The sequence below is a fragment of the Poecilia mexicana genome, unplaced genomic scaffold, assembly GCF_051168715.1.
Source record: "Poecilia mexicana isolate PSO_F unplaced genomic scaffold, ASM5116871v1 scaffold_8, whole genome shotgun sequence".
Taxonomy (NCBI): Eukaryota; Metazoa; Chordata; class Actinopteri; order Cyprinodontiformes; family Poeciliidae; genus Poecilia; species Poecilia mexicana.
In genome coordinates, this window is record NW_028263377.1 from 19,719,851 (window position 1) to 19,745,943 (window position 26,093).

Below are 26,093 nucleotides of genomic sequence, written 5' to 3' on the forward strand. Positions count from 1 at the left end.
GAGAGGTGTTAAGTAAAGAATCCAAAAAGGTTTTATCAGAGGCTTTGTTAAGCACATTAAGGAAGAGAAACACAAATGTGGACTCGTGCTTGACTTTGAAATGTCTTGGCATTATTGTAAGATCCAAGATAAAGTATAGAGCTTTTCCTGTGCTGAATGATGATAAGACACATGTGGCCATGTTCCTTGTTTCCATGGACACATCATTAGAGAACTTCTCCAGCTGGTTTCAACTACTTGAAGTGTTGACGGCAAATAGCAAGTGAAGGATTTGGTCATAACCAGGGCAAAAGGAAAAGTGACTTCCTATGTCCCGCACTCAGACAGATATTAAGCTATATTGGATCAATATTTTCTCATAGGTGATTTTTTGTTTATTTATTTATTTTTCATCACATCTATTCTTGGGTTTTTCTCTTAGGCTTGAATGTGCAAGTCTATTTTTTGTGCTTATCTCCGTCTTAACAAAACAACCTTTTTATTAGAAGTTTCAAACCAAAGTTTTGCATTAATTAATTCAAGTACCCACCGAAATCCCCCAACAGAATACATTAGCGTTGACCTCGGAGAAAAACAATGCTGATCACGTCAGTCTGTGTCAAATAAATTTAACATTGGAAAAATTCTGTCTCATGCCCTCATTATGTTATGCTGTTAATTTGATTCCTGTAATTCTGAAATATATTATAAAGCCCAACCTCACAAGTTTCTTGGTTAATTTCACACAACTCATAGGTAGAGTTCAGGACAAAAGCTCAGTTCAGTTGAGAGGATTGTACTTCTGTATTACTGTGAAGAAGAAGAAAAAAAAGCAAGAAACACAATTAAACAATTATCTGTAACAGTAACGTAAGTCATAATTGTGCAACCATAAATGTAACTATCAGGGTAATGAAAAAATTAACATGCTTGTTAATGAAGAACTTAAACAATGACAATTTCATTTTTATGCCATGCGTTTATGTGTGCAACAGACTCTCAACCATCTTTTTGTTTTTGCGTGGTTCTTGCGCCCCCCTCAGGGAGACAAAGAGACTGAAGAAGCATTCACCAGTTATTTTTCTGTTTTTTCTGTCTTCATTGGCAATATTGGATCAAGAATGTGAAAACTCTCAATATTATTCAGCGCAATATCTAGTATGACACAGAAGAAGGTGATTTTAATATTATTATTGTTTAATGAATGGGAATTGAAAATTGATTTGCAAGCACCAAGACAGCTAAATGCATATTTATGTGACTTAAAAATAAATAGTTTAACAATACTACTACTACTACTACTAATAATAATAATAATAATAATAATAATAATAATTTGCTAAAATCCCATAATCTGGGATATAATATCCAATACATACATATTGAATCTATAACTTTCAAATGTGTTGTATTAAAATAATATATTTTGTAATTTTAATTTCATAATTATTATCATTATTATTGTTGTTGTTACTTGGATCATTTTTATTATTTCAGTCTTTAAAATACCACCATTTGTCTATCTTATGACAGTGTAAAATGTCAAAACACATGTTTTATAATCAGTTAGTACTCATGTAGCATTTTCATGAAATACTTATACTCTTAGTAATTTTTTGGACGGCTAGTTTTTACCTTTACTTCAGTTAAAACATGTTGAAGCAGTGCTAATGTTACTTGAGCACAAATTCTGGGTACGCTACAAACCTCTGCTCTGGCTCTCAACAATGCCAAATGAGAAGCAAATCATAAAAACTAAACAGCAATTCAGTAAGTCTCCCTCCTGTCCAGTGCGTGGTGCTGTAAAGCAGTTGTAAACTGTGACTTACGCATCTCACACGAAGAAGAAGTATATCAAGCCTTTCCAGTCTGGCCCGAATGTGTCTCCAAATGAACCTAAAATGTGAGGCTATTCAGTTTCAGCACGGTGTCTAACTTTGACCGTCGTTAGCTGCATGCCATGGCGGAATATCCGTTCCGACTGGACCAAAATATCTCGACTGAAACAGACTGTCACCGTTTCAGGTGTTCGTGTTGTTATTGGAGCTAGCATTAGCCTTGGCTAAATTAGCTAAGGCTGCTGTTATTTTATACTTCAGCATAACTGATTCATCGCTGCAGGGCAGAGAGCCGCAAAAACAAGGTAACTCCGTTGCAAGTTGCACCATTCCGTAATAACCGGGCTAATATCTGGATATTATTCTGTTAATTATCGCAGTCCTTTGTAATTGTTTTATACATTTAAAAAAGCAATTAACTGTTGTGCGAGTTTTAGGGAGACGCATCTCAGGCAAAATGTCCCGTGTATCAACGGTTAAGGTTAGCTAACAGACTCGGAGTTGTCCCAATACTAGCTGTTTGGAGATGTAGCAGCAGGCAGCCAGTGAGCTGACCCTGGTTCAGCACAGCCCGTCTGTCAGAAGGCAAAAGGGAAATCATGTCCTGCAAAGCCGCAACCAAGGACAAGAAGTCGAGCTTCAGCAAGAAGCTGTTCAGGCGAGGCTCTGTGCGCTCCGTGGGCAGCTTTATGAGCAAAGTCCTCCGGACGCTGACAGCCTTATCACACTTTGGATCTGAAGTACAAACCGACGACGACAAGGACGATGGAGGATTCTCCGCGTTCAAATCTGGGAGTAAAGATGTTCCCATGGAGGATGGGGACTTTGGTGGGTTCCTGTCCGGAGATCGAGTTCCCGGAGTGTCAGGTCTGAAGAACCACGGTAATACCTGCTTCATGAATGCAATCCTGCAGTGCCTGAGTAACACGGAACTCTTCGCCGAGTACCTCGTTTTGGAGCACTACAAAGGCGAGGAGTTGGAGGAGGATAAGCCCAAATCAAACGGCGTGCATCTGCAGAAAAAAGGTCCTCTGGGCAAAGGAGAAGTGACCGAGCAGCTGTCCGGACTGGTGCGGGCTTTATGGACGTTTGAGTACACACCTCAGCATAGCAGGGACTTCAAGGTAAGAACCAAAACAACACAGTTTGAATGGACATTAATGTTGATTTCTCATATTACAATGTTTCCAATTCTCTGTCACCTTTAGCATCTTGGCACTGATTTGATGTGAATATCTGCTAAACTGAGGCTTCATCAAACAGGCAAAACACACTGTTGGATAGAGATGGATGCACTGATCAGGCTTTTTTTTTTTTTGGCCAATACTGTGTGCCAATTTTGTTTTTGAGTCTTATCTGTTGATTCTGATTACTTAGAAAAAATAACCAGTCTTTAAAGATAAATGCTATTTTTTTCTGACTGGTTTGTCATTTTATTTCAGTAAAAATGTCTCTAGCCTTTGAGGAATTTGTATTCATCTAGAAAATGTGAATTAAAGTTGATACCATTGAAAATTGTGGTAGTTTTCAGCTTTATTCTTTGGATAAATAATAGAAAGAAAATCCAGTTTATTATTTCATCAAATGATCACCTGTCAGAGCTGATGGCAGAAAATGTCCAATGTCTGTTTCGTTGGTTGATGCTGCACTATTTACCAGCATGCAAATTATTAATTCCACACACTTAGGGTTTATTTGTCAGGAAATTTTGCATTCTAAGCCAAAATTTGCTATGATATTATTGCACATTTCAATTTTAAGATGAGGAAATATTTACAACATATTTTGTAGCCCTGGTGTTTATCTAAAATAAGGCTGGAAGACGCATATAACAGAGATAAAATCATAGGCAAAATGAATGTTTTAGAGCTTTTGTCAGTTTTTTGTATTGTTGGATTTTGTTGTTTGTTGCAGAATGCTGTGTCAAAAAATGCCACACAGTTTAAAGGGAACGCTCAGCACGATGCTCAAGAGTTTCTGCTGTGGTTGCTGGACAGAGTACATGAGGATCTCAACACCGTCAACCCAAACACCAGGCCTGCTATTAAGGTGAATTGTGAAGCTATCAGAAGGATAACAAGTTGCAGGACGTCCTGTAATTTAAGTGAGAAATCTGAGACTTCACTCTTGATCTCTGAGCCATCAGATTATATATGTTTTTTCCCCATCACATTGTTTCTTATTTAATTTTGCTCATCAACTTAAATTGTAGTCGGACCAAATTAGACTCGCCTGACCTTGTGCTTCCACTTGAATCTAGTTATATAAATTGCATCTCAAGGCATCATTTGCACCTCACTGACGAGTGTAATTATGACCAATCAGGTTAATAAATCATCTCGTCTCATTAGCCTCCCATTGAAGAAGATGACCAGAGCATAGAGGGGCCCTCTCCTCCTCTCTCTGCTGGGTCCTTCGTGCAGGAGCTGTTCCAGGCTCAGTACAGGTAGGCTTAATTCATTTAGCGTCTTCTAACACTATCTGTTGATCACATTAAGAGATTTATTTCCCCCCCGCCCCCTTACAGGTCTTCTCTTACGTGCCCACATTGCCAAAAGCAGAGCAACACCTTTGACCCCTTCCTTTGCATCTCCTTACCAATCCCTCTGCCACACACACGGTGAGTTCCTCTTTAAAGCTCTGGTTGTGGATCAGCAGGGAGGAACCAGTTTCTAGAGCTCTGCTTACGGGTCCCTACACGTTCCGAGCTATTGCCACTTAACGTGGCTGTGTTTTCTTCTTTGAAACTACACACACCTAAATACACTGCAGGCAGGCTCTAAAGCACTGCCACTTTTGACGATAGGTCAAACACAGTGTTTGTGCATGCAGGTGTATTTGTTTTGAGAAGCTTACAAGGGTGTGACAATAATGGAAGTGTTGGGAGTGTGTGCATGTGTGTGTGTGCGTGCGTGCGTGCGTGGCGGTGGAGGGAAGGAAGGAAACCTGTTTTGACAGGAGGGCCGTTAGGCTAAAGGTGCAGGAGCATCAAACGGGTTGAGAAGGAGCATGTGCTCCAGTTTTTAAACAAAAACAATTACGTGTGAGCCCAGAGGGAGGAGAGAGAAGAAGAAAAACAAAAACTACTGTAGCATGTTGTTATGTTGTAGATCAGCAAGTTTAACCTGTAAGCAGTTCATCTTTTCTCTTTGGTAGTACAGGATGAATGAGTTTGCTGGGGGAGGGGGTTTCCCACTTGTCCCAAATTCCAGATTCTTGTCTTTGGTAGGAGTGAAGAAGTGACAAATGTTTAAATGAGAGCAAATTTTACCTTCTTGAAAACAGAGAAAATGAGAATGTGTTGAAGGACATGGCCTTGCAAGGATCAAAACTCTTGTTGACTGGAAATGAAACCTGGACATTATTGTTGAGCATATCAAACGTCTTCTCTTGAATGTGCAGTTATTAATGCAAACTATGATTATTTTTGTTGGAATAATTCAGAAACGATGTGGTTTCTGCATCAGTAAAGGACAAACTACTAATTTATTGAGTCTGAATGTCAGTCACTCTGTGATACTTCATTTTAAATTTACCGATGTGTCAAACTTTTTTTTTTTTTACTTAACAGCTGGAAGAACTGGTCATTTCCAAAACAATATTTTTTACTTTTTTTTTTTTCTTTCATCAGGCCCTTGTATGTGACTGTGGTCTACCAGGGGAAGTACTCTCACTGCATGAGGATCGGAGTTGCTGTTCCTCTCAAAAGTACCGTCTATCGCCTCAGAGACGCCGTGTCACGTGAAACCAAGATCCCAATGGACCAGGTGCTATTTCTGTCTCTGTTCAGGGTCTGACACTGAAAGGCTGTGTTACAGGCACAAGGTGTCGGCTCAGTCAGTGTTTGTCGAACCTGTTCCACCTTCCAGTCAGATAGTAATTTGTAAATGGAGCTAGTTTTCCCTGAAGCGTGCGTTGAAATTGAAGTTAACTGTCAGCAGAAGCATTATGTCAGCTTTCCTTTTTCCTTTCATGCAGTTTGTTCTGACTGAAATGTATTACGATGGCTTCCACCGCTCGTTTTGCGACGATGACGACGATCTTGACATCATCCAAGAGAGCGATTCCATCTTTGCCTTTGAGACACCAGAGACCTTCAAATTAGAAAACCTACGCACAAAAAGAGGTAAGCTGGAAACAATTTTCAAAAATGGTTCGGTACTGTGTTGTTGTTTTTTTCTGCGTATAATAAACGATGCAGACACAGAAACATCAGTGTGCCTTTTTTTTTTTGTTTGTTTCGTCACAGGAAGCCTTCTGGCAAATTTAAATCACAACAATTTAAAGTATGGGGCAGAAATCAGCAGGACTCCATCCTTCATGCAGGGGGCAATGACTCCTGTAACTGGATCTCCAAATAAAAACGTAGGACCAGAAAAGGTTATTCTCCTGGTGTGTAACAGAGCGTGCACTGGCCACCAGGCAAAAAGGTACTGCTATGAAATATGTCAGCGCTTGTAATTTTGGTGAAGTGTCTTCCCAGTTAATGACAGCTTTATAATATGTCTTATTAGATTTGGCCTGCCTTTTGTACTGTACATGGAGCGCACTGTGACTTGGGATGCTCTACAAAAAGAGATCCTGGAGAAAATGCGACATCTTTTGAGGCCTGGGGTCTACATTCAGGTTGGGAGATTTTAGATTTCTGCCTGTTACATTGTGCGTAATCTAATTGAAATATTTTGTCTATGAATTGACTCGTTTTTTTACCAGCAGTGAGATCACAAAGAGCAATATAAAGAAAGTAGAACATCTATTACTTTATTGTTTAGGTTGGGCCTTTCAGTCTTCGGGTGGTTGGCGTCGTTGGTATTACCTACCTCCTTCCTCAAGATGAGAGACCACTGTGTCACCCAACGGTTGAAAGGTCAGTTTGTGTAGTTAATGTCATGTTTCCTAAACTTTTATAGATTGGACCTGTGACATTAAGTGTTATTTTCACATATAAATTAAGCCTGATTTGGATTCTCTGGGATGCATCTTGTAGTTCATTCGGTCATAGAAATACGCCTTCCAAAAAATAATTATAGCATATATGAAAATTGAGATAAATAGAATACATCAATCTTCTCTAGATTTGCTTCTACTCATGTTCTCCTTTAGTTTTTACATATTGGGTTAAGTTATGTTGAAGCAGGAATTTGAGTGTTGAGGTTCTAGTTTAGCTTGTTTTGTTAACCCACTGAATTTTGCATTAATGAACCAGTGAAGCGTGTCACTCTTGTGTAGTAATCCTTTATGTATTGTTGCTGTTAGACCGTTTGATCTTTAAGTGACATGTAGTGAATGAAAGGACATTTGGTTCTAACAGTTCTTGACACTGGCTTCACATAACAAAAATATTAATAATATTTTATTATTACTATGTAGCTGTAGCAATTCAGTTTTTTACAATTGAATAAGTTTAAAGTTCAGATCTGACACTTTTACAGCTATTTATTTCTAATCAATAAAAATGCTGAAAGACAACTAAACATAAAACGACATAGTTTAAGGACTTAAGCACAAAATGGTTTTGTACAGGAACGAGTCAGAGAACGAAATGTGTGAAATGGGAGTCTGAATTGTAAAAGAAAATGCCACTGACTTTTTTTTTTCTTTTTTATTGCAGAGCGTACAAGTCCTGTGGACAAGGGGGACCTCCACATGTGAAGATTGTGGTCGAGTGGGACAAGGAAACCAAGGACTAGTGAGTTAAAACACAGTTGAATTAAAGTTAATGCTGACTACTAAACGGCATAAAAAGAGAGATTCTGTAATGCACTATTTAGAAATGTTAAAAAGATTGTATTATTTAAATCGAAAACCTTCGGCCAGTGAATAACATCTCCTGTAGTGCAGAAGATTTTGCAGGTCAACAACAATTTATAAAAGTCACGGAGACCTAATCTGACAACTTTGATCAGAATTTCTGACAATGTTTTTGCTTTCAAAAGAACCTCAAACCAGACTCAGACTTGTTTGAGCTCTTGAAAGCTTCTACTTTGGTACCTTTCACAATTGTCTGATTTTGAAAAAATAAACCAGATTTTTCTTTGAACTGATGCTCTGCAGTTGGAAAAGCTTTCTTTTAACTAAACACTAACGATGAAGTCCTCCTACCCAATCAGATGAATCAGCTTTTTTATGTCATGCCAGCCAAACTATCCTGGATCATCAGTTCACATGCCTCTTCTTGTCCGACTCAGTCACTATCTTTTACATTTCTCTGGATCAGGATTCTTTTGTGGGCAGTCGTTAAATTTTGTTCTAGAAGAGTCCTCTGAGTCATTTTGAGGAAGTGATAAACTCGAACTGATTACTGCCACAGTTATTGGTGTTAACCTGCAATACAGTATCAAAATACACTCTCATAATATCAACTGAAACAGAAGGTATTTGAAGAAATACCTGTGATCATTTTGATCATACGTCTCCTGTTTTCTGCAGTCTGTTCGGCCACACTGAAGAGGAGTACATTCCAGATGCAGAGAGCGTCTATCTGCACAGGCAGCAGCATCATCAGCCCCAGGCCTGCACCCTTGCTCAGTGCTTCCAGCTCTACACTAAAGAGGAGCAGGTACAAACCAGCAGACAAAAATGCTTTCACTCAGTAGTTTTCCATGAAAAAAATATAACCTAAATTTGCCTTTGCAATAGCAGTTTGTAAAAAAAAAAAACTCCCTACTTTTCTTTTTGCTTTTGTTTTGCAGTTTAAAAATCTCTCCAAACATCCAAAAGCTATTCTGTTCTCACAGTTTAACGGCATGTAACTGCTAATGCTATGTTTCAGATAGACTAAAAATCCTAAATTTCGTCAAATGCCTCCATTGTGGTTTAACTTGCCTCCAACTGCTCTGGTGGAAAGTAGAGAAAAGGGTGGAAACGTGGGCCTCATCCTGTGTGGAGCTTATTTTAAAAGCAGTGTGGTTGAAACTTGTTCTTCTTTTTGGACTGCGTGCCTGTGTGTGTGTGGGCGTGTGTGTGGGCGTGTGTGTGCGTGTGTGTGTGTGTGTGTGTGTGTGTGTGTGTGCGTGCGTGCGTGCGTGTGCGCGTGTGTGTGTGCACGCGTGCGTGTGTGTGTGTGTGTGTGTTTTAGCTGGCTCCAGACGATGCCTGGCGCTGTCCCCACTGCAAGCAGCTGCAGCAGGGCCGGATAAAGCTCAGCTTGTGGACGCTGCCGGATGTGCTTATACTGCATCTCAAGAGATTTCGACAGGTATTTGAGCTTAAGCAATTACTAAATAAACTTAAAATAGTCTTTCAAGCATATAATCGCATCCTAATAAATTTAAAAATGATTTAAAAACATAATTTATTTCAGTAATTAATTACATTTATTCATGGTTATCTTGATGGCTTGCAGATAGTTCAAACTAAAAATTGAGTGTCCCAGAAAATTAAAATGTAAAAAAAAAAAAAAAAAAAAATCTATATAAAAGGATTTGTTTTATCTGAAGGTTTTCTGTTGTCTACTCAGGTATAGACAAGACTGCTGATTTGTCAGTAGTTTTCAGTTATTGATACCCTCTGTTTAGAGGAGCATAAGCCACGAAAGGTCATTGCTGTGGAGGTTGGTTGTTGATGCATATTAGTGGTTATTAAAACAAAATTTAACAGAAATAAATGTTTGAAATATGTCACTTTGTTTAATTAATCTCTATATTACACAAGTCACACTTTTTAAAATAGATTTTTGAAAAAACAAAAGACAAAAAAACGTTTCAATCTATCCTGCTTCTCGATCGGTTTCTGAATTCAGGAAGGAGACCGGAGGGTGAAGATGCAGAACATGGTGAGGTTCCCACTGATGGGGATGGATATGGCACCGCATGTGGTCAAGAGAAGCCAGAGCAGCTGGAGTTTACCGTCTCACTGGTCGCCATGGAGACGTTCCTATGGACTTGGAAGGAACCCCGATGACTACCTTTATGACCTGTATGCTGTTTGCAACCATCATGGCAATATGCATGGAGGACACTACACTGGTGATGCACTTAGTTGAAGCGCTTTTAAACAATGTTCATATTTCAAGATCCAAATGAATGGGTTTGATTGTTAATTTGAACCCGTTTTATTCTTGGTCTGTGTTCTCAGCTTACTGCAAAAACTCTGTTGATGGTCAGTGGTACTGCTTCGACGACAGTGAGGTGACACCAATTTCTGACGATGCTGTGTGTCAGCAAACGGCCTACATACTGTTTTATCAGAGAAGAACCACAATTCCCTCTTGGTCGGCCAACAGCTCTGTTGCTGGTCAGCATCCTTTATATACTGTTTGCATGCAGACTTAACCCAATGATCATGTTTTGACAAAATTACCTGAGAACTCTCTTTGTGCCGGAACTTAAGTTTTGATCTGTGGCTGAATTCCCCCCTCGTCTGTCACACAGGCTCTACTAGCTCATCACTGTGCGACCACTGGATCAATAGGTTACCTGGAAGCAGGCCTGCCAGTTTGGCCTCTGGAGCTTCATCCAGACGTACCTCGCTTGCTTCACTGGCCGAGTCAGTGGAGTTTCCTGCAGAACGTAATGAGGATGATGGTGAGGATAGACCTTCATTTATAGTGTTTGATATTGCATGGGAAGTGGTCATTTCAACCACATTCATCTGACTGTATTTTCCCATATTCATTTTGAGTGAAAAAAAAAAAAATTCTAATGAAATATTACTTGGGCGTTTCTACTTGGTTGATGGGAACAAATTCAGTCATTCTGTGCCGCTCTGCAATATATATGATAAATAACTGTCTGTTATGATTCATGTCCATGTCAGTTTATTGATTCAGTTGTCAACCACAATTTTTATGAGTTGCGAAACTTGTTTTTGTGTCCGTTATTACTAGATCGCCTCAATTTAATAAAATACATATTATTATCATGTCCTACTTTTGTAAACTCCATATTATTCTGATATTACAAGTGGACATTTACTGTATTGTTTATCACTTATGAAAATTTCTTATCATGATAAAAATTTTGATTTATTTATTTTGATTTCCATTAATGATATAAAAAAAATCCAATACTAACATTACCAGGAATGTTATTTTTACTATTTTCTCCACTGTTCCACAAAAATCAGTAAATTTGAAAATTAGATTAAATGTAGTTACTTTGCATAGTTTTATTGATTTAAATTACATTTCCCATTGAAGAAGCCAATTTAAAACGGGAACATTTTTCAAGAATAGCATTTGTGATTGTGACGCTGTGATTGCTGAGCCATACCGTTACTTTTTAAAGACATAATACATAGTTTTTCATCATCATTTTTATTATCACAATAGTACCACAAAATATTGTGATAAAATTCGAAGTCCATATTGCCCACCCCAGTTCGATGTTTGCTCATTTAGTTTAAGGAAAAACTAAAATCTTTTTCGCTTAACAATAAAAGAATCTCTAAAACCTTTGCTGTTTTTAGGAGGATTTTCAGTCCGCCCATTTGTGAGAAGCATCCAGCGACAGAGCTTGTCCTCAAGGTCATCTATTGCCAGCCCTTTGGCCTTCAGCGACAGTGGAATGAAGCCGTCTTGGTCTCTCTCTGCCAAGCTCCAGATGAGATCCAACTCACCCTCACGCTTCTCCTTAGACTCTCGGTGTTCTCCTCCTCTGGAGAGAATAGGAGAGGCAGGCGACGATAAGGTATCCACGTCCTGTTTTGGCAGCTACAGTCGACATGAACGGTACTTTGGCAGCAGGACTCCATTGTCTATGATGGAAAGCAACTTCGGTGAAGACAGCAATAAAAGGTTCCTAGACATGATGTACTGCAGGGCTCCCACCCCAGTGGAAAAGAAGAGCAACAAAAGCGACACAACTGAAAACAACAATGAGATCACAGCTATAGACCAAAACATACAACCCACTCAAGCAACCCCCTCCAAAGAGCAAAAAAGAAAAAGTAGCATTGGAGGATTCACCCTGAAGTCCGAGAGCACAGGTTCCATCAAGAGCTCCAGCAAAACAGAGTTGGAGAAGACCTCCAAAAAACGTCTGTGCTCAATCAATAAGAACCCAGCCTCTGACACGTCTTCCAGTTCACCGGCAAAAGGCAAGAAGCTGAGCAGCACGAAGGACAAGACTGCAAACACAAAGAAAAGCACCTTGACACCCAGTGGAACTCCCTCTAAAATGAAGGAATCGAATAAAACTCCCGAGGCGACTCCACAACATAAACCTTCCCTCCGCTCCACACCTCAGTCTTCAGCTTCTCCCTCTCCAACTGCGAAGAAGAACTCGAGCATTACTGAGAAAGGCTCGACGAGCTGCCGGAAACGACTGATGGAAAGGAGTTTCAGCAGAGATTCTATGCACACCAGCCCCCTCGTTGATAGCCATCGGAGCAGCTGTGTGTCCCGTGGTTCAATTCCCAAGAATGGGGACAGCAGTCGGCTTGAGAGGAGGTCTGTAAGGAGTTCCAGCAGCAGTTCTTCAGTCACTAGCCTGCGCTCACCAAGTGTATCCACCAGAGACCTGCAGCGGAGTAGCAAATCAGAGGAAAAAGGCTTGTCTTTCTTCAAGAGTGCCCTCCGACAAAGAGAAAGTCGCCGGTCGGCCGATTTAGGAAAAAGCGCATTGCTTACCAAAAAGGCTTCGGAGAGGACATGCAAGCAGAACGGACAAGCTAAGGAAGTAGACGGTGACGATCAGAAGACTGGAGACGCAGGGTCCTCGAAAACGTCTAAAGAAACTCTGGGAGGCGAGTCAAACTCAGACAAGCAGGAGTCTTCCAAGCCCCCCAGCTCTCTTAGTCGTACTCTACTAGGAAAGTCCAAGTCTTCCTCATCCGATGTAAGTAGCAAGTCTCGTACAGATGGGAAGAAACCTCTAGAAAAGATGGCATCTTCTCGAAAGCTGTCATCAAGCATGCAATCTCCTGCACGAACAACACAGAGGCCTCAGTGATACATCGGTGGTAGTAATGAGAAATAGAACAATGCAGCTATTTACGTTGTGCCTAGGTTTCAGTTAGCATCAGATGTATTTGAGACACACTTTTTGGTGTTATGGTTTTGTACATCAGCCAAAGATTTCTTACCATAAGGAATCTTTGGCTTTGAAATTTCCCTGTTTAAGATATTTCTTTTTTTGTTTTTTATTAAAGTAAAAGCATTCTGTCGTCTGCATATACGAGTTCATGGCACTTGCCTGACATGCTAACAGTATTTTTCCAGCCTTTCGAATGTCTTCTGTAAATATTAAAAAGTCAGTGGCAAAGAAAACAAAACCATGACATCAAAATTAGCCTCTGGTACCAATTTCCAGTTATTTCATAGTTCGGAAAACACATTTTAAGAGTTTCATTCTGAAATAATTCTTGAAAAATTTTATTTTTGGCGAATTGCTTTGAGCCTCTTGCTTTTCTCACCTCTCTTCATGTTGTCTACACATTTATTAATATAAATCTTAAGTTTTTAAATTGAAAGCAGTTGAGGAAAATGCATGCCATATTTACTTGTAAAGATTCACTAACATTCTTGAAAGCTTTTGGCATTGATGCATAGGAGCAACAACAAATGAGTCTTTATTTTGAATATTAAAAAATAAGATTAAAGTGAATGATGGCTTTAGACCAAAACCGGAAATATTAAAAATTGCTCTATGAAAGGAGTTTTGCAAAAGTTTGAAACTTTAGTTTGTTTTTATAGAATGCTGTTTTGATAAAAAGTTTTTTTAAAGTAAAAATGTATTTAGGTTCCGATGTAAAAAAAATAAAAAATAAAAAATTGGATGTTTTGAAAGGAAAACCCTTTAAAATTAAAGTTTATAAATATATATTGATGTATCTATAAAACTGTAGACATAACATAAATTGTATCTGTTTTCCCCCCTCTATGAGCAAGGTAAGAAATGATCTTAAGCGCCTTTTAATGCTGCACATGGAACAAAATATTGCCTTTTGGCAAAATAGTCTTTTACTGTAAGTGTCACCTATTGGAATGTTGTTCAATAGCACTTTGTATAGATAAAAACATAGGAAAATGATTATATAATAGTTGGTTAAATATTATAGGGTGTATTGTAAAGTAGAGTAAGCAGCCTTAGACTTAAAATGGTAAAAGGGTACATTCGTCTCAATGTTGCAGGGGTCACCCTACCATAAGAAATATCTCATTTAATACACCTGGTGCTGTAACAGACCACTGCTTCAGTAGCACTGACAGGTTCTTTTTCTTTTAAATAATGACGTTAAGAAGTGTAACCACAATTTTAACGAGTTACAGAGTTGTTGGTGTTTGTATCATAACCTTTGGTACCTCATTCAAGATACTATCTTTGATAACATTTTGTCTTCTGAAGACTGAATCACATTATTGGTAATGAGCCATTTACTTAGCTAAATAACTCAGCAGATGTTGCCTGGGAGTAGTTGTCAATGTGTGGACATGAATGCTGAACTTTCTGATCCGATCTACCAGACATTGCATGACAGTTTTACTTTATAAACAATAGAAGGAAAGTAATGTGCAAGTCAGGAGCCTGTCGTCAGGCTTGTTTTAGACTGTAACTGTAGCTTTGTCATTGTAAAGCTGTGCCACCTCGACTGGCAATACTCACACATCAGAAACCAGCAGAGACTTTGTTTTCAAAGATTGAAATGTCTGTACAGGATCAGAACTTAAATCTCAAATAGTTTTTTTTTTTTTTTTACTTTAGATATGCAGGAATCTGTTTCCGTAGCATTTGTCAAGTTTACAACGGTTCTCGGGTTGTTTGAGGAAATGCCACCTTATTGAACCTGACTGCCTTATTTAAATGGTCTGTATGGAATGTGTCTGTCAAAATGTGACTTACTTGGCTATATAGGTCTATCAAAAGTCTCTCTAACCCTGAATAGTTATTTGCCAATCTTAAGTTTTAAAAGAACTGTTGAGCGATGCACCAACATCAGGTTGGAAAGTGTATAATTCTCCATCTAAACTGGCAAATAAAATGATTGAATGAAATACATTGTTCACGTGATAGGCAGGATCTATCAGTAATAATGTGTCATAAGACAAAGTAAGTCGGCCTGAATCTAAAAACTAGACACACCTACCAATGAAACACAACAAACATGTTTAATTATGTTTTTATGTTACAGTCACACATTGGGATATGACATCATCCTCGCTTGATGCCCGCTATAATAGCTAATTTCTGTCACAGACCATAAAAATAAAAGGCAGCATGTTTAGATAATGTGGTGTTTCTGTAGCTGCTCTATTTACCTAATCTATCAGGAACATATGCATGGCACTCGAATCAGAGGAGACTTTTTTTTTTATTATTATTATTCATTTTGCTTTGTCTTTCTGTAAAGTCTGTAACTTTTGGTGTACATTTCAGAAATGGCTCATTCCATCCTTCATGTTTGTGTTTCCATGTCCAAGTTCATGTAGCCATAAAGCGGTGTGATGCCCTTTTACTTACAAAGGTTTTTTATCTTTTCTATTAGGGTTGGAGGTCGCTGTTAGACAATCTGATTAAAAAAAAATAAAAAAAAACATAAAATGTTAATACTTTATTAAGAATATGTAAATATAAATCATCTCTTTTGGGCACATCATCTTCCTAAAACATTCTAGAGTTTTTGGGACCCTGTAAAGACAGGTGGTATGTTCCACTGTTTTCCCATCTGTTTTTATCACCACTACATTTCTGACAGTTTCTTTAAACATGCAAAATACTTAGAGATCTGACTGATTAGGACTTATAGTTTAGTATTAAACGTCAGGCAGCTAACTCTTTGGAAATTGGGCAGGTTTTCAGCTGAGATGCAACTTAGTGAATTGAATTGTTACTGAAAGATGACAATTATTTCTCTAATTCAGTTTAAAAGGAACCGTTAATTCTATTGACTAAGGCTTACAGCTTATAAAGTCAAAATTCAGTTTCTCATTAAGATACTGCACTCTTTTGCTGCAATCTGAGACCTTAATTTTCTAATTGTCCGGATACAGATGTGTGCGATGAGTATTTATGCTCCGGTGCTAGCTGCACGCCACACATTGTGATTCTGCCCACAACAAATCAATGACCTTTTGATTCACAGTCCTCTCAAAGCCACTGTTACCTTTCTTGATTCTGCCATATTTACTACCACTCTTTTTTTCTTCCACTCAACTTTCTTTTGGTATGAGACAAAGCACTGTGCGAACAGGCAGCTTCCATGACGGTGACTTTTTGTGGCTGATGCACGAAATAGAAATTGACAACGGCTGTTGTAAAGCAGTTGTCCCTAATAAGACAACACACCTGTAGTAAAAACTCATTTTAATGGTCCTGTGTGGTATTTATATTTTTTTTGAGAAACTGAATTTATGGTTTCCATGAGCTGTAATCCAGAATCACCTAGGTAACAAAAATAAACACCTGAAATATATCACTCAGTGGGTAGTTTGTATATTTCAGTTGAATGGCTGAAATAATGTTTCGATTTTTAAATTTACATATCAAAGCTGCTTCCAAATGTTCAAGAGAGATAAAGATTGTGCTAAAGCAAACAAATACAATTTGGGATTTACTTGCTATAATTTTAATATCCATATGCTGAGATTAAAAAAAAGTCTAAAAATGTGCACAATCAAAGTGTTAACCAGTTCTCATTCCAGTTGAAAACATTAAAGCTGAATCACAATCTTCACATGAATCTTCTTTGTCTACCCTTCTGCACTGCAGTGCATGTCTGTTTTTTTTATTTATTTATTTTTTTCATTTTTCCTTTGCCGTTTCCTGTAAACTTGTCATTGTACGGAGCAGAATGATTAATGAATCCAGTGTTGCATGAAAACACTAATGCATGTATTTTAAATCAACTATGCAAGCGTCTGCAGCTGTGTAACATAGATTGCAATGCATGGCTGGTATATCCCATTGCTTTATTTGCACACCTCTACGATATTTCCGAATTATACAACACAGAATATTTCATTTTTGCTGTAAAGTGTTTCGAGTCATCTTAATGTCCTCCATGTTGACTTTCTCTAATCTTTATGGGTGCTCCCACTAGTCTGGTGGTTTTTTTTTTTGTTTTTTTGTCATTGTCGTTTCACATTTACCGTTGCACACCAGCAGAGATAATACTATGGATGCGAAAATCTATATGTGATTACTATGTCGACTCATTATCTATGACTGTATATTGTGAAAGCCTTTCATTAGTTTACTTCAGTGGGGGTAAAAAAAAAAAGTGTGAATCCCTGTTGCCATTTTCTCAGCTGCATCCAAGGTGTGGTCAGTCTTGAATATATATAATAAAAAAATATTAACATAGCTACATGCAATAAATAGAGATAGTAAATTTAGTTTTGTAATACAGTACATGAATATGACTTTATTTTTTTTAGTTTCATATTTATCAGACAGTCATTTCAGTCGTGCTGATTTTATTTTTTATTATTGATTCACATTTTTAAAAAAGCAGTTTTACAGATGACTTTTTTGTTTTTTTCATGGCTTGTGAACTTTTGTTAATTGAATATTTAGCCAGCCACGCTGCAGGAGCAAACATCTCCCTCTATTAAGGTAAAATAGCATGTTACATATTCCAATATGCATTTTGCTGCTAAACTGAAGCCGCATTGAACCTGGAAACTAAAGTAGCTGCATTTTTACGTTTGAGTTACACACTTCATTTCTGCAGGTTCTGTGGCACTTCAGATATATTCCCTCAAGTAGAGCTTCGAAGTTTTAAAGGCTTGCAGTGCTTTAAAGTGGGTTTTCGAGGCATTTTTCAAATGTAAGCACTACAAATGTACTAAAACTGTTCGCTAGCCTTAAGCAGTCACATGTAATGGTTATGTATCTTTGGATGATGCAGGATTTAGAAAGCTGTGTAATGAAATGTCTTGAGTGTCATTTTTTTTTCTTTATTGTTAAGCTAGAAAATCATTCTGGATACACAGAATGTCCTTTTCATTTTTTTTTTACTTTTATATAATCCACAAGCTGTTTTGTAAAATTAAATATGTTGCAAATGTTTACTTTTTAAGTTTGAGAATAGTTTATTCCTTTTTATCAGATCGACATCTGCATTTTCTGATTCTTGTTATACATTACAGCCTCTATTCCACAATATGCCTGTGCATTTTTTTTTGTTAAACTGTTTGGTCATTTAGCTGTTTTGAGCTCATAAGTCTTTTGAATTTAAGTTAATTTATTTTTTTATTTTGTTTTTTTTTCTATCATGTGCACTTTTATATTTGTTTCGTCCAAACGGACAAATGTGTACATACTTCCATGCAAGTACAAAATTAAACTTCTCATTAAAATGTTGAGTGTTTGGACTTCTTTTTAAAACGATTTTGTAACTATACTATTTTCCCCCACCAGGTGGTGCTTTTGTCAAGCAAACTAGCCACTCGTGTTTTTGTTGAATTTTGTTCATTAGTTAACATTATTGCTGAAGACAACAGCAGTCTCAGTGTGTCTTTGCTACCGGTGTTTGTCTCTCGTGTCACTAAATCTACTTTACTGGCATGAAGTTCATCGTGGAGTCCAGCAGTCCCCACAGCATGCGGTTTAAAACCCAAAGTGTTTGTGCAAGCGGTGCATAAGCACATAAATATACGGCTTATTGTGTTATTGTTGCAGATACGGTGTGTAATCTGAGATATCAACACTCAGCAACACACAAAAGGCTCTAAATTTGTGAACTGGGTTGTTATTTCAGGCTTTTCCTCGTGGCGCAGCATAGAGGTGCAGGAGCGAGGATGTGCAGATGCAAGCATGTCTGAGCTTAGCTTTTCTCAGAGAAGAGAATAATAATTGAACACCTTTAACTTTCTGGTTGGAAAAAAAAAGAAATCACAGTTGGGAAGTATTGTTTTATTATGTTGGCATATAGGATTTGGAGATCATATTGCTGCTCCTGTGGTTCATCAGTGTGGAATGAAGAAAACAGAGCTGTTAGAAATGAAATGTGCTGTAGACTTCTTTTGAACCTGGGTAAGCTTTTTATTATTACTATTTGAATTATTAAAGCATTCCTTCAACAAAAATCTGCCTCAAATTCTTGAGAACTTACATGAAAATGAATTCAGAAAGTTTTATGCAAGATATTTCTGGCTCAAAAAAGCGAATAAAAAAATGCTGTCAGGGAATGATTTTAAATTGCTTTTGGTTTCAATATTTTTTATTTGAATGGACTTTGGGGTATCATTGTGAAACTACTATCTGATAAATATCCTCTAAATATGATTTTTTAAGAACTGATTAGAATTTTTATGCATGAAATAAGAATTTGATCACCAGCCAATTAAAAAAAAAAAACTCCGACCTTCACAAAGTTGCTGGTCGACCTTAAAGAAGCCTTCCTGTCCTCCACTCATTGCCTGTAGTAATTGCACCTGTTTGAACTTGTTACCTGTATAAGACACACCTGTCCACACAAGTAGACTTTTAAGTACAGAATTTATGACAATGTATAAGAGGTAATTGTGTTACACAGTCATGTACAGCAGGTGGCAGTATGCACCTTGAAGTTGCTTGCGGTCCGCCATGATAGAAAAGAAGAAGTAACTTCTCTGCCACGGGCTGTCCAAGGACCGCATAGGAACACAACTATAGATCTGCAGTTGGGGTGAGCTACAGGACAATTAGCGAACTACGGAGCCCCTAAGGGGACATGGAGAAAAAAAAAAAGGAAAGAAATCTCGACTTATTATCGCGAGATCCTGACTTATTATCGCGAGATCCCGACTTATTATCTCGAGATCCCGATTTATTATCTCGAGATCCCGACTTATTATCTCGAGATCCCGAGAAACTAAGTCAAGATCTCGAGATCCCGACTTATTATCTCGAGATCTCGAGATCCCGACTTATTTTCTCGGGATCTCGAGATAATAAGTCGGGATCTCGAGATAATAAGTCGGGATCTCGCGATAATAAGTCGGGATCTCGCGATAATAAGTCGGGATCTCGCGATAATAAGTCGGGATCTCGAGATCTCGACTTAGTTTCTCGGGATCTCGCGATAATAAGTCGGGATTTCTTTCCTTTTTTTTTTTCTCCATGTCCCCTTAGGGGCTCCGTAGCGAACAGCTTGGTGACAAGTGAAAACAAGTGTTAGTGTAATTATTAGAAAATTGAAGAAACTCAGGATGACATGTAAATCTCTCAGACTGGGATGGAAACATCACGCTTATGAGCTGGTTTTGCGCAAAGGGGACTGGATGGATGACTGAGAAGATGATGGCTGGGGGATGTGTCTTAAGGGTTTTGCCCAACAACCTCTTTCCCTGAGAAAAAAAAAGAAGATTGAAGACAGATCATAGATGAGTCTTCCAGTATGGCAATAACCTGAAACACTCAATCAGGGCAACCAGTGGACAACCAGTTAAGCATTTCGAGGTCCTAGCGGGGCCACTCTGAACCCAATAGAAAATCTTTGGAAGGAGCTGAAGCCCCGTGTTTATATGGAGTAGTGGGCCAAAAACCCTCTGCTGCAGTGTGTGCAAACCCAGTCAAGAACGACGGGCAGCGCTCGACCTGTCAGTGACAAAGATTTCTGTATCAAATAGTAACTTCAGTCTATTTCTGGTATCAAATAGTTATTTCACGAAATAAAATCCCAAAAAAAAGATTTTAAGGATCATAAAATAGAATGTGATTTTTGTAGATTCTGTCTCTCGCAGTTGACAGAATCCGTTCTTTGTGATGAAACTCGTAAAATTGTTTCCCTACAATTTGACAAGTGTATTATCTCCGTTGTATTTTTCCAGTTGATAAGATTAACAGTTACTATGGAGATAAGCCTGCTCAAAAAGAAAATAGTTATCTTATTGTAGAAAGTTGACATGGAGCAAATTTTCTTAATGTTTTTGGGACTGATTAGTTGACATGTTAACATGTGACAATACATAATCCCTGTAACACATGAATATCATCACCAACATTTTTTTTAATCATTTTTTTAATATCTTTTAACGTATGCTTAGAGTTTAATTAAATGGGATGAAATTGTTGATCACATATTAAGAAAATTATTATGTGCATTACAAACTGTTCACTGTAGAACCATTTTCATGAATTTATTTGACTTTTATAGTTTATGCAACAGCTGTGTCTGCTGTCCTTTTGATGCATCTTTGCTTCAGTCTCTCTCTTGTCGTCAGCCTATTTATTTATGTTATGAATTAGACCACCCAGCCAACCTGGCTGAGATCCACCATCAGCACCAGATGCCATTATGCTGGTCTCCGCCAATGCTTTCAAGTGCATTCAAACCAGTATCTGCCTCATCTCTCATGATCGGTTAAGTCCCCAGTGGTACGGTGGAGTTACTCTGACAATCTGCCTACGGTTTTATCTCCTTTGTCCCCTCTTTTGACTCCACCCTGTAGAGTGCAAAGAAATCAATAAAAATTGATTTTACAAGGCAGGAAAAGGAGGTTAGAATTCAGGGGAAGGACCAGGGGAAGACAGAGACAGAGAGGCACTAGCCGAGAGGTGAAAGACCCCGAGCATAATGCGTATGTGCTGGCACGGATAAAGGTCAACAACATGAACCTGTCTGTAACAACAGATTATTAGCTGTCTTGCGCTCATAGTGGCGAGATCTTATATAAAATAAATAATTAAATAAAAAAAAGGAGAATAATGGCAGGTGTAAACAAAAAATAAAAAAATGTGTAAAACAGCGAGTGCCAGAGCTACTTGAAGAAAAGAAAAAAATAAAGAGGTTTTCTGCACGTTTAGCTCATAAAAGCGTCTTCTTGTTTAATTTCTGCTTCAAGTTAGGAATAATTTATAAGAACTCGTGAATTTTTCTGCCAAATAACACATCTAGAGGAGCCTGCTTTACGTTCACACTGCTTGTTTACGAGTTTTTTTTTTGGTTGTTTTTTTTCCCACTGTCAACCTTCAGAGAGATATGTTCAAAGGAGGGTAAGAAAGCGTCAGCCTCTCGCTGCAGAAAGGAAGAGCTGTTTGATTTCTGTCGAAGGATCCGTCTGGGGTCCAGTGGGTCAGCGTGGCTGACAGCTTAGAGATTGATAGTTGAGATCTTTCCCAGGCGGAACAGTGTTGGACAGCATGACCAGTGATCCAAGACACCAGCGAAACAGGGCGGAGGTGATGCGGCTGCAGATGCATTATATCCCACAGTGAAGGGTGTGTGTGTGTGTTATATATGTATATGTGTGTGTGGTCTTTTCACTGAAGTTCACTTCTTTCCCACCGTCACCAGGACTGCTGAACTGTGCTCAGTACTTGAAGACTTGGACGTAAAGCACTGGGAAGCCATCAGAGTCTCAAGATTGGTGAATTTTCATGGTAAATAAGCAGCTGCTTATCCGCTTTTTCATTCCTCGTTTCTTTTATTTTTTTTATTGAATATATATATATTTATCATTCCCTGCTGTCATTTCCTTTCGTTCCTTATCTAGTGTTTTCAGACAAAGCAAATACCCCGAGATAGCTCTGAGATAAACCGCCACTCTTTCAGATTTTGATCAGAACCGTCCAAACAATGGGGCGATTTTTAATATAGATGCGTGCACCCATGGGCACCCAATCACAAAGCTGCTGGGGTGTTACTTTTCCCCCGTTTTTCTTCGCCGTAAAAGGAATTATTTGTTCAGCATCACAACAGCCTCTTTAGAAGCGGAGATGGGCCAGACGGTTTTGGCCCGACTCACTTCGAGATGCATTCCAGCCAAACCTCAAAGCCTGGAATGTACTTCATACAATCTATTCAATAAAACATACAGATTCACTCTTCAAATACACACTGGGCCAGTCATTGAGATGCACATACAAATTATTTAGATTTATTTTTAAGATCAACGGTATGGATTAGTATGTCAGAAAGCTGTAAATCCCTCGAGTTTGCAGCAAACGGACAGACTGTGCAGTAAATATCATTTTTTTCTGTTGCTATGGTTGTCTGAGTAGACGGGTGTAATGACCCTTTATACAGTTCAGGTGATTTCCGCTGACGGCACTTTTTATGTCATCACAATTACCCCGGTAGCCTGTGGAAGAGAAGAAAAGCAAGAACCTATCAGTGAATGAGAGTGCCTCTGTTGCAGTTGTGGATACATGGATTTTCATTATGTCTTCATAAAAGCAGTAAAAAAAAAAAAAAAAAAGATTAGGCATGTGGCATATTTCTTGAAAGAGAGAATACAGATTTGTGTAATAATGGGAACTCTACTTTTCCCAGAGGGTAAAGAGTTTGAGATGGATGAAATCTTAGATTTGTGAAAGGCTTTGGAGCATGGTAATCATTGCCATTAACTGTACTTAGAGATTTTAAACAACAACAAAAAATGTCTTCCAGAGAGTACTCCTGCCTCAGTGCTTCTCTGTTTAGCTTTTTCTATGGTTAGGGTTTGTTTGTGTGTGTTTTTGTTGTGGTTTTGTTTTATTTCATTTTGTTCGTGTGTGTGTGTGCGCGTGTACATTTGTCATCCACCTGCACTTTTGAGCTCCGGTCCTTTAGTCATTCTTACCAGTTGACATATTGACAATTAGCAAATTGTATTTTATCAGAAAGCAAATTGAATTTGAAGATGTTTGTGTTTGAATCGGTCATTGAAATGAATTAAATTTGACCGTGGGAGGGTTTAATTGGAACTCCATTCGAAACATGGCACTAGTTTGTGTGAAACAACCTTTAAAACGCACACAATTTACTAACCCATTTACTAATTTAAAGTCAAAAACTGGAAAAATAATAAATGTATAGTCTTGGAAGCCAGTAGGTTATAAAAAGAACCAATTAAAAGAAGCATAAGGGACGGAGCAACGTGATTACGTATGTGTTGCCCTTGAGGTATATTGCTCTTGTCCATCAGGTGTGTGCATGCATGTTTTATGAATTCAGCGGAGAGCTCTTGGGAAGAAGCTGTTTTTCATTCTGTTCGCTCCGGCTCCGATGGTTCTCAGCCAGCCCGACTGAAGGACGGCGAGCAGGTAGAAGGCTTCTCAAAGATGTTAAAGACACATTTTTAGCAGAGCCTCCTCCAAACCTCATTCTGACGCCAGCTGAGAGTTGTCTGTTTTGCTATCGGTTGAACAAATTCACCCTCTCTGCTGGACTGTAACTCGATTACGAGCATCAGAACAGACGTTGCGTCCATGTTGTTATTGAAGCAGAAAAATTCAAGAAGAATAGGAATAAGTACAACACACCTGTGTGTGTGTGTGTGTGTGTGTGTGTGTGTGTGTGGGGGTGTGTGTGTGTGTGTGTGTGTGTGTGTGTGTGTGTGCGTGAGGGGGGGGAAACAAGCTCAGTCAAATCAACAAGTGCCTCAGGAAGCTGGAGACCAAAGAGTCCAAGACACGAAACGCACGACAATAATTCTAATGTTTATTTTCACTTTTGTTCTTAAAACTACTAGATGTATTAGTAGAGCAGGAAAAGAGATTCAACGTGACTTTAATATTGCACTTTTCCACAAGAACAAACAGCTTGAAGGAACCCTTATTTAAAAAGCAACAGGGCTCATGAATCCTCTTTATCATGATACATGGTTTCATGAGCACAGCAGCTAATACGAATATAAAGCCAGATGCCTCCCATAAGCTGCTTCGCCATTATTTATTTATGAATGAATATTCTCCAGCAGCACTAATATGTCCCCGGGCCTTGGGAAATGGGCTAATATATGTGTTAAGCACGGTCTTGGATTCTTTATTGCCTGTCAAATCTATAAAAGTAGTGCTTTGTCTTGGGGTTTTATTTCTCTTTCCTTCCAGCCCCAAACAATATGGAGAAACTGCACAAGTGGGTGTTTAGCAAAAAGATTTTAAAAAATGCATTGTTTATTAGTAGCCCAAGTTACCGCATTGTACAAAGTGAAATGAACATTTGAGGATACTTCTTCTTGCCAGCAGAAATGTAAATGACTTCATCTGCCTTTTGAATCAGAACAAATCACACGTTTAATGAAAATGGAGCAGCTTTATGACAAAAATTTCTTTTTTTTTTTTTTCTCCATTTCTTAATGACTCTGGTGTGGATGCTCCCTCTTCGCTCAGGTACTTTCATCAGCAACAAAAGATTGTGCATTGAAGTGTGCTGACTGAGACACGCGTTTCAAGTGGAAATGTTCTTCAGCAGAGACGGGGAAGCTGGTCGGGGCGGATGAAAGATAAATCGAGGTAAATACAGGACAATGCAGGAATAAAGACGGCTGCAGTTTGTTTGAGGCTGTGAAGGTTTGCTTTTCAGCAGAACAACAATATAGGAAAAAAAAAAAACATCTTCAGAGTTACTGTGGAGGGTTTTAAGATGCAGCATATAAGCCATGTCAGAATGGCCCAGTTAAAGTCCAGACCCAAATGCAATGGCTAAACTGTGGCAGGACTTGGAAAAACTTGAAAACTGCTGTGTGGAGGTTCTCCTTCCAAGCAAGGAGATCTTGCAAAGCTGGTAAAAGGAAGAAGAAGAAAAAAGCCACACCTAAAAATTTACAGCTGGGATTAGAGCAATAGATGGCTCTCCATCATATTTACTCAGTTTGCTGCTGAATTTCAGAAAATGTGGAAAGGTTCTAGTGGCATTAATGCTCTTCAAAGCACCAGAAGTGCTCGTTTATTCAGCTAGAACATTTCTGTGTATCCTTGATGCAAAACAAATAAAATAAAATAAGCAGAATCGTTGGCGCAATGGACAAAGTCATAGAGATTTCAAAAGTATTTACTTTTCACCATTTTTCTGGAGAGAAGATGCAACCACAGACTGCATTTGTGCAATTTCCCCATAAGTCAAATTTCACTGTCACCTAATGGCTTTCTGTCACATTCACAATATATATATATATATTTTTTTTTTTTTGCTAAAAAGCCAACCTCCCCTCTCTTCTAATTAACTGCAAGAATAGACCCTATCACATTCCCCAGAGTGCCCTTTCCACCAATGAGAATAACAATGAACCTCACAGAATGAATTATAGATCACCCTATGCTCTAAAGAATAATTGCACCACTTTAGTACACAGGAAATCTTGGTGGCCACTCACTGCACTTTTGAGCTATCTTGAGGGTCCAAAAAAGATATTTAATGAGTGTTCGCCAAGTGAATCAACTTTGCTTTAAAGGAGAGCAGCGCCCTTATACAAAGCATCGTTTATTCCGCATTGATCATGCTTCAAGTTCCAAGACAGGTTTTTTTTTTTTTTTTTTTTTTATGTCACCTGCATATTTCTTATATTTGCAAATGTGTTTATACCCACTGGACTTTTCCCTATTTTGTGGTGCTACAAAAATTAGTAGTCATAACTGCATAGTAGTCATAACTTTAAAAGGAAAGGGGGGGAGATGAATTTCAATATTTTTTGGAGATATTAAATTAAAG

At 38.4% G+C, this 26,093-nt stretch overlaps 1 protein-coding gene across 1 annotated transcript; it reads left to right on the top strand.

Moving 5' to 3' along the window:
• Nucleotides 1–1,797: 1,797 nt before the first annotated feature.
• Nucleotides 1,798–18,057, top strand: usp31 (ubiquitin specific peptidase 31). The gene is made up of 16 exons (XM_014989332.2): nt 1,798–2,941; nt 3,732–3,866; nt 4,169–4,263; nt 4,345–4,437; nt 5,449–5,584; nt 5,796–5,943; nt 6,067–6,247; nt 6,332–6,443; nt 6,590–6,684; nt 7,429–7,506; nt 8,247–8,376; nt 8,896–9,015; nt 9,559–9,784; nt 9,894–10,052; nt 10,190–10,342; nt 11,226–18,057. The coding sequence occupies exons 1-16, from the start codon at nt 2,417–2,419 to the stop codon at nt 12,707–12,709; spliced, it is 3,870 nt and encodes a 1,289-aa protein (XP_014844818.1). The 5' UTR covers nt 1,798–2,416; the 3' UTR covers nt 12,710–18,057.
• The last annotated feature ends 8,036 nt before the right edge of the window (nt 18,058–26,093 follow it).

Bases quoted from the DNA above. Each gene is read 5' to 3' on its own strand.
- usp31 (XM_014989332.2), top strand. From the start codon at position 2,417: ATGTCCTGCAAAGCCGCAACCAAGGACAAGAAGTCGAGCTTCAGCAAG. The intron at 4,438-5,448 runs GTGAGTTCCTCT...TTCTTTCATCAG, and splicing joins ATCCCTCTGCCACACACACG to GCCCTTGTATGTGACTGTGG. The intron at 9,785-9,893 runs GTGATGCACTTA...CTGTGTTCTCAG, and splicing joins GCATGGAGGACACTACACTG to CTTACTGCAAAAACTCTGTT.